At 33.4% G+C, this 13,181-nt stretch overlaps 1 protein-coding gene across 4 annotated transcripts in view; it reads right to left on the bottom strand.

The window, feature by feature from the left end:
- Positions 1 to 13,181, bottom strand: part of LOC148955139 (uncharacterized) — a 110,361-nt gene that overhangs the window by 60,952 nt on the left and 36,228 nt on the right. For all 4 annotated transcript variants that reach the window (XM_089100493.1, XM_089100509.1, XM_089100501.1 and 1 more), the window contains exons 3-4: positions 9,923 to 10,043; positions 3,259 to 3,498 (exon numbers count right to left, since the gene is read on the bottom strand). In XM_089100493.1, coding sequence (XP_088956619.1) covers positions 3,259 to 3,498; positions 9,923 to 10,043 — 361 coding nt within the window. The remainder of the gene's footprint in view (positions 1 to 3,258; positions 3,499 to 9,922; positions 10,044 to 13,181) is intronic.

The raw sequence follows: 13,181 nt of genomic DNA on the forward strand, positions 1-13,181 counted from the left end.
TCTGTGCCCCTTCTTAAGTGGACGAGATTGGAATTATAAAACGGTATCATTGTGATAATTATAGTCCAAAACTCTTCACTGTAGATTTACAAGAGCACCTCCCGTTTACTCCCCCTCCAAGCCCCCTTAGCAAGTTACGCAATTATTTTCCAACAAATACCAATAGATTGTAATAGATTGATAGAGCCGTAGTTCAGTGAGTAGAGCATTGGACTTTGAGTCAGAATTTCAAGCGTTCACTTGCCATTTTTTTTTTAATCATGGTTTTGTCCCTTCTATATGATTATTTTTCAGATAACTCACTATTTTTGTAAATGCGATGCACTTATTTTTCAAACTTTTCAAGCATTTTGATTCAAAAGGAAAGGGAGATCATCCAGTTTTATGGTTTGCAACTAACATTCCTATTAGATCGCAGAATTCATATCCCAACCCCATGCCACTTAGGGGTTGGAGAAGTGTAGATATGTGGTTATGGAACCACTCAAAGTTGTATATTAAAAGAAGGATTATATATTGTTATGTTTATTTATTCAAATTATTTACTTATTTTTACTATTTAATAGACAGGACAAAGCTATTTGGAATGTATAGCCTATACAGAAATCTTAATACTAGAAACCTATTAGCATTTTTTTGTGATATTTTGTTTAGTTGTCAAGTTACATTCCAACTTTTTTTGTATATTCCTGTTCCACACCTGTATATCTGAAGTTTTTTGGTGTTTAACAGGGGGGGGGGGGTGGTGTTTACTGAAATAAACTAGAGGTACGAAAATTTTGCTTATATTTGAAAAGCTTGAAAATCTTCTTTAGTAAAATAGTTACTTCTAGAATGCTAAGGAAATCGATGCGTAATAAAAATCTTAGAAGTTGATTCTTAGTGTGCAGTTCATTTTTAATATAGAAGGGCGCATGTTTTCTTGCTAGTTCGAACTGCACTGGATTGTAATCCTTTTGTCATCAAAGGCTTGAGAGCTAGATAGCTTCCGTGAGAGGGAAAGCTCGCATAACTTTCTCAGAGTTGTATAAAAATGATTATTTTCACCCTAGGATGATATTCTACCATCCTAGGACAGAACTAAGGCAGATAGTCATACAATAAACGTAATTTAGATAGTCTATTATTTCCGTGAGCCATTTCAAGGCAATTGGAGACTAAAAATGATTCAATGATTTATGACCGACTAAGTCCACAGGATTTGAAAGTGAGTGGGCGACTGATATCTCTAATTAATAACGTTTTTAATTAAAAACGGCCAAAAATTAATTTAAAAAAAAACAAAAGTTTTTCTGAGGGAAGTAAAGAGCGAGTTTGGAACTTAAAACGAACAAAAATTATTACTTCACGGTCTATCTAACATATATCAATAAAACTAGTACAAATAAATCAACTTATGATATTTCCCTATGTATGTAGGATTATAGAAAACTAGCGCTTTACTGAAAACACGAAAACCAAGTAAAAAAAGGATATTGATTTAGGAGTCAAAAGTGAATACATAGTGTTACAACAACAAATTAATCTATATCGCTTTTCATAATCTTACACCAGCTGTGATATCAGCAACTTTCAGTAGAAATTAAAATTATCTTAAAAACTTATTATAGCTGGTCTCACCAGTTATAATACCAATAGTGAGAATTACTACAACGCTTTAGTATTAGTACAAATGAAGAAGAAACAAACCATAATATGGACTCTGGAAATCCGGTTGTTCTCTACACAACGGAGAATTTCAAGTTAGGATACAAATTCTATAGCTAGTCTATAGTCCTAATATTATCAAGATGGCTTCACTTCAAACTGGCCTACAAAATATCATGAATTGTTCCTAAAATGCCTAATTTTTATACTGTAAAAACTGTCCTTAAATTGTTTATTTTTACTATACCAAAACTCCCATATTGCTTTGTGTTTTCAGTAAAGCGCTAGTTTTCTATAATCTTACAAAAATAAGAAAATATTATCAGTTGGTTTATTTGTACTAGTTTTATTGATAAAACTATAGGTTATATAGACCGTGAAGTAATGATTTTTGTTCGTTTTAAGTTACAACTTCGCTCTTTACTTCCCTCAGAAAAATTATGTTTTTTATAACTAATTAGCATAAAGAGCAGGTGGGCAGCCACCGCATCATAAACAGGATAATTCCTACACGTTTGAACAGTTGACCTTTACTTTCAATTGTAGACTGAACTTAATAAATCATAACAAGAAAAATACAACAGTTAAACATTCTCAGATACTCATTGATAATATTAGCTAATACCGTACGTAGAAACTTGTGGTTTAAATAGGTCATAAGACCCCAATGGCTAGCCTTAACAGGAAAAAAACATGATAACAAAACGAGTAAATTCGATGAATATCTTTTTCCAGCCTGATAATATACCGGGTTTCTTTTTGTTGCAGTTTGCTCCTCAAGTTTTGTTCCTTACATTATTTGTTTTACATTACTTTTATCTTTTTGCACGGAAGACAGCCTGATGGGTTATCTTGTCGAAATACATTTATTGTATTATTTTCTTTATTCTTGTCATTAAAATAAAAAACACGTAAAAAAAATACAGAGGAACTCATTATAATTACCAAAACATATATGCTTACGTGAAAAAAAAGAATGGACGATTCCTAGTGTGTTTTTGGCAAGTATTTGCCAGACTTTTAAAAAATGTTTTCCCTTATCCGTTTTGTGACATCTGGGTACCAGGTGTGTAAGCAGGAACCACAATATTATACCTCCCGACATAGTAGTTTAATAAGTCCCGGCTGTCATAAACGTTAAGAAAGAAAAAGAAGAACACTGTCAGACAAAGATATAGCGGAACTCCAAAATAAACGTTTAAGAAATAAAATCATCCAGATCTATTAGAACAAATTCAAGAGCCAAATTATCTTCTAAAATATTTTAGACTAACATTTAGGCATTAACACTTAGTTTAAAAGTTTGCAAATGGCGTAAGTGGTAGCATTTTTTCTTCTTACAAATAAGCTTGATGGCAAAGTTCTCAGCAACCTTGACTTTGTAAAGTTTGATTAAAGCACCTTTCCTTTGTTCTCGTATCCTGCAGTAAGAAGTCAAAGACGAAGCATAAAAAAAACTCAGTTTTCGTAAAAAGCATTTTAGCGTCCTTTCTCTTGCCATTTCCCCTCCAAAAAAACGAAAACGACGTCTATGAAGATTGTTCATTTCATGCTCACCTTAGTCCGTGTAATCAGCTTTAAAACCACCTAAGATAAAGGGGTAAAACTTACCATTTAAAGCTATGTAGTTGACAAAGGCATCAACAACAACGGGAACATTGTCTTTTGTCAATGGCAACTCGTTCAGATCAAGACTCGGTGGCACCATCTTCTCTTTCAGCATATTGTTAAAAGCTTGGGTTTCACAAGGTAAATCCAGTTGCATATAAAGAGTCTCCTCATTTTGTGTATTAATAAATAAAAGAGGTCCACTTTTGTAAGCTAGATCACAAGTTCCTGTTTCATCAGGACCTAAAAATCATAAGGAAAGATTTACCAAGGAATCTTATATATGTATATATATATATATATATATATATATATATATATATATATATATATATATATATATATATATATATATATATATATATATATATATATATATATATATATATATATATATATATATATATATATATATATATATATATATATATATATATATATATATATATATATATATATATATATATATATATATATATATATATATAAAAAAAAAAAAACAAAAAAAAAACAAGAAGATTTAGCATAGCACAGACGTCCCTTCAAAAGTGACAAGGGAAAAAAGACACTAAGACACGAACCTAATTTCAATTTATTGGCAAAAGAAAATGAATTTTATAAATAAAGCAATACATATCAAACACGTATTCGCATGACCAAGACGCCTGTATAATGCAGGAGAAATAACTCATGAAATTATCGCACAAGCAAAATTACGTACACATAAGGGGAGGGAGAGAAGTGAAAAAAGAAAAGCCAAAAACATTAAGAAAGCGAAAGAAAAGCATTAGCAAGTATCGATTTTAAAAAATTAGAAAATTAGAAAAAGATCAGGCAAGGATTTCTATTTTTGGCCCTATCAAGCATCATCATTAAATCAGATGTAGGGGTTTAAGTCTGAAGAGTCCAAACATCAATTACAGACCGTAACATACAATTTAAATAAGAAGGTACAAGGGAAACAATAAAATACGTGAAACAGGAAGGTAGGAAGACCGTTTAAATGATTTAATTCTTTTAGATGCTTCGCAGCGCTAGACATATCAAGTGCTCGATATGCCACTAGACCCTTATTTCAGTTAATCACTAGGATTTAAAAGTCTGCTAAAACCTGGCTTAAATGAATTTATAAATGCGTTTGAGTACCCTCAGTAAGGCGGCTCTTGGGTACGAAGCACCGGAAATACCTGTTTTCAAGTACTTTTGCCTAGGTGTTTCCTCGTTTTGGCAGTTAGAGACAGAAGCATCTTCATGTGTCTTGTCGCCTTGGAAAACAGTGGCACAAGGAGAGAAAGGTCCTCAGAAGGACGAAGAGGTGCAGTTTTATGACAGACAATGATAAAATAAGATACACGCTAGGACAACCCTTGCCTTTAAAGGAAGCAGTCGGTCTTGGGCGGTGCGACACCCTGCCCAACTTGCACTATCTTGGATCCTCTGGAATAGTGTCGGGTGACTTTCAAAAGCGCTAGCATAAATCTGACAGATATATTTCGCAATAAGTCTTATGCAGGACTTGTGTGGAGCTTTGTTTTTCAATCTGTTTAGTTCCGTAACCCCCCAAAAATATGTTATAAATAAAGCTTCACCAGTCACTAGAAATCAAACAGTTCGTGGTAACGAACTGTAAGTAAGGAGCGAATCAAACAGTTCGTGGTAACGAGCTGTAGGTAAGGAGCGACCCGGCTCAATGGTAACCGAAACTCTAAAAAACGGAATTTTGATAACAATAGATACATCAAAAGAATCAGCTTTTAACGCTGATTTCTAATATAAAAGTTTCGTCAAGTTTAGTCTTATCTATCAAAAGTTACGCGCCTAAGAAAATTTGGCTGATTTTAGAAAAAAGGGGAAAAGACCGCCTAAAAGTTATAGAACCTTAATGAAAATCACACCATCCCATTCAGCGTATAAGAGAACCCTACTGTAGAGGTTTCAAGCACCTATCTACAAAAATGTGGAATTTTGAATTTTTTGCCAGAAGAAAGATCACGGATGCGTTGTTACTTGTTTTTGTTTTTTTTTTCCATGGATGATCGTATTGACCCAGTGGTCCTAGAATATCGTGGGGGGGGGGGCTCATTGAAACAGAACTTAAAAGTTCTAGTGCCCTTTTTAAGAGACCAAAAAAATGGAGGGCATCTAGGCCCCCTCCCACGCTCATTTTTCCCCAAAGTCACCCGATCAAAATTTTGAGATAGCCATTTTGTTCAGCATGGTCGTAAATATGATAAATATGTCTTTTAGGATGCCTTTATCTCCCGAAGTCCCCGGGGGGAGGGCTGAAAGTTATTAACTTTACCCAATGTTAACATATAGTATTGGTTATTGGGAGGTATACAGACGTTTTCAGGGGGGATTTTTTCTGGTATGTGGGGGTGGGGGTGGGTCGGGGGCTATATGGGAGGATCTTTCCATGAAGTAAGTTTTCATGGGGGAAGGGAAATTGCTATGAAGGGGGCGCCGGATCTCCAATCATTATTAAATAAAAAGATCAGAAATTAAATAAAAAAAACAAGTTTTTCAAGTAAAAGTAAGGAGCAAAATCAAAACTTAAAACGAACAGAAAATATTACGTATATGATTGGGTTCAACTCCTAGTCAATACCTCGCTCTTTAAGCGAAAGATTTTTTTGTACTTCCATAAGAGCTGTTTATTGTAATTAACGGCCTTTGTGATTAAGGGGTCATTTTTAAAGAATAGGGACAAAATTTGAACTTTAGCTTAAAGAGAATGGTATTAAGTAGGGACGAACCCTCTAATATACGTATTAAAAATCTATGAATATATAAGTTCGTTACGTAAGTTTATTCGTAAGTTACGTTTGTTTATTACTAATAAAAATGTTCGTAAATAAAATTAAACAAATTTCGAGAAAGCCATTTAACCAAATACTGAAAGTAAGGAACGACGTTAAAACTTAAAACGAACAGAAATTATCCCGTATATGAAAGGGGCTGTCCACTCCTTAACACCTCTCTCTTTACGCTAAAGTTTGACTTTCTCACAACTCTATTTTTTTTAAGCAATAAAAACTTTAGCTTAAAGAAGGAAACGTTGAGGTGGGGACAGCCCCTTTCATATACGGGATAATTTCTGTTCGTTTTAAGTTTTAACGTCGTTCCTTACTTTCAGTTAAAAAAAACTTGTTTTTTTTATTTATTAATAGTTTGAGACAATTATCAACTTTATCGAAACAAACTAATTTTATCACTAGTTGTTGATTACTTCTTGATGCTCATTCATTTTTAATATTTTAAAAATGAATTATTTCAAACTTCTTCAAACTTCTAAGTTATTTTAATGTGTTTAATATTTTAAAATTTTTGGTTTTTTATTATTTTGCTTGTTTAACACTAAGCAATGAGGAAAATGACGCAGAATCTGCCATATAAAGGGTCATATTCTAATAAGGTTTTTGTTGCAATTATAGAGTAATTGCTATTCTAAATCTAGCAAACCTTATGTTCAGAATTAGTTTGAAAACGACCTTCCCCTAGTCCAATTAGCATTAGTGAAGATGACAAAATACTATAGCGTCCAAGAGTTTATTCACTTCTGGGAAAAAGCGCTCTTGAAGTTGAGACCCTTGAAAACTGGGAAAGGTTCAACGGTGCTTATTTGGCTACCCAAAATCGCGAGACATTAATCCACAGTTTATATAATTAGCAGCATGATCTTTCCCTATCTCACCCATTATAAAAACCCGGACCGAGGTGCGAGTGCTCCAGAGAACATATAAACATAAGCGGCATTAGATATTTTCACGGGTAGACAAAGAATAATCACCTGCGGAACAAGTACTGACAAAACCACTTGGCCGGCTCACCAATAAGTAGACAATAAGTGCAGAAATTAGTGGGAGGAGCTTTTTGTTCGCACCGAGAATGAAGAGCCAGAAATCATCTGCGATAAACTTACTGCTAATTCTATAAACTGTGCATTAATCGTAGCTTCTACTGCAATGTTTCCTGACTCATTTGGCTTTGTTCCTTTTTTTAGGTGAAAATTCATGAATTTTTGTACGCAACTTTTAAAAATTTTGTGGAATGAATATATGTTTCTTTTAGAGTTAATTGGCAGTTTAAAATATTTTAAGTATTACCTCCCAGAAAAATGAGATTGTTGACTTGATGTTGTTGTTTTTTATAGCCGTGTCGTTACCTGAAGGGGTAGAAGCTGTTTTATACTTTTAAAGAAGCAAGTCACAAACTTTAAAATCAATTCTCTTTTACCTCAAAATCACTTCAGTTCTGCAAAAAAAATCAAATAAAAAACTCACAAAATTGCTTGCAAAAACCTGCAAGCATTGGCGGGAAAAAAAGGAGACACATCACAGCTACCGAAGCAAAAAAGGGATTTTCTCTGTTTTTCCAGATGTGCATTGGCCCTGTTGGTTTTTAACGATGGCGATTACGATGGTATGCTTTCTTATTGCGGTTTGAAGTCAAGTTTGACTGGTTTCAAGCTCTGTTCGAAATTCTTAAAGAATTATTTATGTGATTATAAGTTATTATACTAATTTAATTTGAACAATAGTTATTATTTTAGAATCAGAGCCTATTGGGAAATGGTCCTAAACAGATAATCTTAGAGGAAACGTTTCTGAAATTTCGGCTCGTAAATTCAAAGGATAATCTATTAAACTATGGTCCTGTATCGACAGACTGAAAAAAAAAAAACAGCATCTATTTTAATTTTCTATCTTTATCAAACTGAACTTTAATTTTGATCATTATGGCATCATAGGTACGCATTCCAAAGACGACTGCCATCAAAAATTCGATTAGAGATTAAAAGAGCTATTTTCAATCTTGTAATCGGGATCAGTTTTTTTAATTAGCCTAACATAAAACTGGTTTAAAAAGTAGTGACAAAAATTTCTACCGTTTTGCTGACACTTAGCTAGGCAACAATAAGATAAATTTATTTTCGCCCGATTAAAACATAGGAAAAAGAAGCAGAGTAAGGAAAAAGAAAAAACGAATTGAAAAACATAAAAAAAATCTACTTCTAGAGCTAGACAATACAAAATACAAATGCTTTAATAGGCAATGTGAATTACCTATTAGAGGTACTCCTGGAGACTTGCTGGTTCCTTCCAATTTGGGCAGCTGGTTTACAAAAAAAAACGTGTTTACTATAAAACTTGGTAGAGCATCTCCTTAATTTTTTTGATGAACTAAAAGGTTCAATCTCCCTTAGCTATCAGAGACAACACTCAACTGCCTCCCATACTAATGAGCCTCACATTTTTTTTTCACCCAACCACTTCATGTGAAAGGGTCATCATTTAAACTTCAGAGGGGACAATTTGATTGGAAATTGAAAGTGCTAGAGCTTTTTTAGCAGCTGAAATATTGGAAGCCAACCAGCCCCTCTCCCGTATCCTTTTGCGCTACCCACAATTTACAAAAGACAAGAATCTGAAAATAATTTTAGCTGTATCGATTACTAATGTTTAAAAATAGGCCTAAAATTTATTTCGTCTTTCACAGGCTTGAAACTTTCAGTGTTAGAAAACTGGACCAAGGCGATTACAAATTTTTGCATATACATTCTTTAAAACCTTAGTAGAGTTTGGCGACCGGAAGCGCAGTTCATTTTTTGTTGATTTCTGTTTGTTTTAAAGTTAACTTGATTATTCATTTTTTGCTCGTTTTAGAATTCGCCTGCTATCTTTATGTTTGACGTTATTGTTCATTTTAATTCCTGTTCCTTTTTGGTTCCATTTATTCATTCATGGCTACTCCTTTGAATTAATATATTCCTTCATTTCTATTCCTTTTAGGCTTTAATACGGCTCTTTATTTTTCTTTTTAAAACCCCTTTTTTAGATGACTTATTTTTTCCATTAATATTTGATAAAATAGAGGTCAAACTTTACCAGAGGCGTAATTTGCTAGGGACAGGGGCAACTGCCCCCTCAAGATCAAGTTCCCCCTAAGACCTCAGTTCCCCCCCCCCCTCCCCACCTAGCTGAAATTTAGTTTCTGCAAAAAATCTTGTCAAAACTAAGATAAGCCTGCATAATTCAAGCATCTAGAGAAACTGGTCAGTTTTCTTTCTTGCCTTTATGGTAATTTATGCATAATTTTTCAGTTTTCACTGTTATTTTCCCTTTTATTTGGGAAAATTGGCTCAACATTTGCCCCCTTAGCATTTTGACGAAATTACGCCACTGTTTAATACAAACGCTACTACTATTTACAATTCATTGCAGTACAATACTTTCTGAGGTCAATTAAACTGCAAAAAACTACTTGTCGGCCAAACTTCATTTATTCAAACTTCAAACTTCATTCAGATTCACAATTTGTTTCCTCCCTTGAAATTCCCTCTTCTTTTAAACATTTTCCTCCTAAGTTATTCTCATCCCACACGAAGATGTCCTGTTTATCGTTTGGCCTATCATCGGGAAAACGCAACCTTTAAACAAGACCTTAATCTTTCTCTCACTACAGACCTAGACATTGGGACCGATCAAACTGAATATTGTTGTTTTATTTTTATACAGCTAAAAAAAAGTAATTACTTTGTCTCCCATTTCTTTTGCAATATAGAAAAGCATATGGAAGCGACCTGTCATCAGACGAACAACATATTCAAGACAAAGTGACCCAAATTTAGACAATTCCAAGTCTATAGTCTCAAGTGAAAACTTACCTAATTTCCTTATTTTTCTTAAATCAATCGTTTTGGAAGTTCCAACATTGGCCTGCCAGTAAATCAACGACCTGCCAGAAAGAATAGCAACGCCGCTAAAAAATAGTCCAGAGACACCTTCCTAAAATAATGTGTATATATTATTTATATGTTTTTTATATATATTATTATTTATTATTTATATATTATTTATAATTATATGTATATACAAATAACATAATTGTGTCAAAAAAATTGAATGTGGCATTATTAATATTTTGACCGTTCATACAAGACTTATAAACTGCAATCAGTACAAGAGAACAAATAACACGCTACAAATAGCACGCAATAACATCCAATATAATTTCACTATCATATCTGCATAAGACAGGAGACAATGACACTCATAGGGGAGCTGTCTCCCTGGAAGACCAAATACATGTACAGTTTAAGAATTGGCAAACTTAGAAAGTACAATAGAACCTTTCAAGAATTAAATAAAAAAAAACAAGTTTTTTAAACTGAAAGTAAGGAGCGACATTAAAACTTAAAACGAACAGAAATTATTCCGTATATGAAAGGGGCTTTCCCCTCCTCAACGCCTCGCTCTTTACGCTAAAGTTTTTTATTGTTTTAAAAAATAAAGTTGTGAGACAGAGTCAAATTTTAGCATGAAGAGCGAGGCGTTGAGGAGGGGAAAGCCCCTTTCATATACGGAATAATTTCTGTTCGTTTTAAGTTTTAATGTTGCTCCTTACTTTCAGTTTAAAAAACTTGTTTTTTTTTATTTAATTTATGATCGTTTTTTAGTTAATGCAGCTTTTATTTTGGCTAACTGTCATTGAATAAGTAAACAAAATTTCCATAAAAATTTTACTTTTCTTTTGCTAAATGGATGTCTTTACAAATTAACTTACGTAACTAACTTCTATATTTGTATATTTTTCTTCTGGCAAAAAATACAAAGTTGCAGATTTTTGCAGATATGAGCTTGAAACCTGTGTAATAGGGTTTTCTGATACGCTGAATCTGACGGTGTGATTTCATTAAAATTCTTTCACTTGTAGGGGATGTTTCCCCCCTCTTTAAAAAATCGGGTAAATTTTCTCAGGCTCGTAGCCTTTGATGAGTAATACTAAACTTAATAAAATTTATATATTTAGAATCAGCATTATAAACACATTCTTTTGATACATTTATTGACATCAAAATTCCGTTTTTAAAAGTTTCGATTACTATTGAGCCGTATGAAAGATCTTAAGCCGAACCGGCCAGCCATGACAAAAAACCAACAAAGAGAAAAATCTCTAAAAAAAACAAACAAACGAGACTGTGGCCAGTGGAGAGAAAAGGAAAACAACAGAAACAAAACAACGCGAATTTTTCGCCTGTATACAAACAAGGCGTCTTCAGCACGAAAGACACAAAAAAAACAAGATAAAACTAAAAACCAATAAAACCACCACCAAAAAAAAACCACAAAAATTTACAATCGGCGCAAACTAATCCACGTAGTGAAAAGATGCTAATATAGAGTTACTTCAGTGAGGACACCAGAGTAACTGAGGAAAAAAAAAACTGTAAATTACTTTAATTATTCAGTTGCGAAATAATCCTTTTGTTAGCTATTACTGAAGCAAATCGTTTTGGTCTAGCAGGTAAAATAGTCCCCTGGTGATTATTTAAAATCTTTACTCCCTTATTGACAATTGATTCACTCTTTAGAAGGTTATCATAAATTGGGTCAATATTTAAATTACCCGTGTCCCTATTTATGGAAAGGTTAGCAAACATATGTTTTTTAATTTCTATGGCTTCCCTGGCCCATTGGGTGTACCCCTTATCATTAGAAATAGCCAAGGCTTCATCAAATTTTACAAAATGGTCTGGTCGAAGCCAAATATGCTCTGCTAAAGCTGAAACGAAAGTTTCTGGAGGCTTGCTTAATTGTAGGGTTTTTTCTATTGAATTACGGTGTTCAATAAACCTTTCAACAAATTGTTGGTGAGTCCTACCAATATAGAACTTCCCACAAGAACACGGAATTTTATACACCCCACTTACTAAATTTCCCCGAGTTAAATCCATACCAGAACTAAAAAAACTACTCATTGGCCTCAGCGATTGGAAACATGTATCAATAACAAATTTACGTAAAACCCGTGAAATTTTCTCCCCCAAACCAGGTACATATGGTAATGAAATGAAGATTTTTGATACAACTAAATCTAAAGACGGAGAAACCTCAATAACCCTACTACTATGTTTGGCCCGTCTATTTTCAATTATTTTATCAATGAACTTAATAGGATAACTATTACAAAATAAAATATCCCTCAAGTATAACAATTCTGAATCCAGAAATTCCTGGGAACAGGAATTTAACTCGGGGAAATTTAGTAAGTGGGGTGTATAAAATTCCGTGTTCTTGTGGGAAGTTCTATATTGGTAGGACTCACCAACAATTTGTTGAAAGGTTTATTGAACACCGTAATTCAATAGAAAAAACCCTACAATTAAGCAAGCCTCCAGAAACTTTCGTTTCAGCTTTAGCAGAGCATATTTGGCTTCAACCAGACCATTTTGTAAAATTTGATGAAGCCTTGGCTATTTCTAATGATAAGGGGTACACCCAATGGGCCAGGGAAGCCATAGAAATTAAAAAACATATGTTTGCTAACCTTTCCATAAATAGGGACACGGGTAATTTAAATATTGACCCAATTTATGATAACCTTCTAAAGAGTGAATCAATTGTCAATAAGGGAGTAAAGATTTTAAATAATCACCAGGGGACTATTTTACCTGTTAGACCAAAACGATTTGCTTCAGTAATAGCTAACAAAAGGATTATTTCGCAACTGAATAATTAAAGTAATTTACAGTTTTTTTATTTTTCCTCAGTTACTCTGGTGTCCTCACTGAAGTAACTCTATTTTAGCATCTTTTCCCTACGTGCATTAGTTTGCGCCGATTGTACATTTTTGTTGTTTTTTTTTTGGTGGTGGTTTTATTGGTTTTTAGTTTTATCTTGTTTTTTTTTTTTTTTGTCTTTAGTGATGAATACGCCGTGTTTGTATAAAGGCGAAATATCCACGTCGTTTTGTTTCTGTTGTTTTCCTTTTTTCTCTCCACTGGCCACAGTCTCGTTTGTTTGTTTGTTTTAGATATTTTTCTATTTGTTGGTTTTTTTTCAGGGCTGGCCGGTTCGGCTTAAGATCTTTAATTCGTCAAATGTACGGGAAACAATTAGCCGCTTCTGTCAATTATAATTTGT

The sequence above is a fragment of the Artemia sp. Qi Xiang Cuo genome, chromosome 2 (assembly GCF_049724085.1).
Source record: "Artemia sp. Qi Xiang Cuo chromosome 2, ASM4972408v1, whole genome shotgun sequence".
Classification (NCBI taxonomy): domain Eukaryota; kingdom Metazoa; phylum Arthropoda; class Branchiopoda; order Anostraca; family Artemiidae; genus Artemia; species Artemia sp. Qi Xiang Cuo.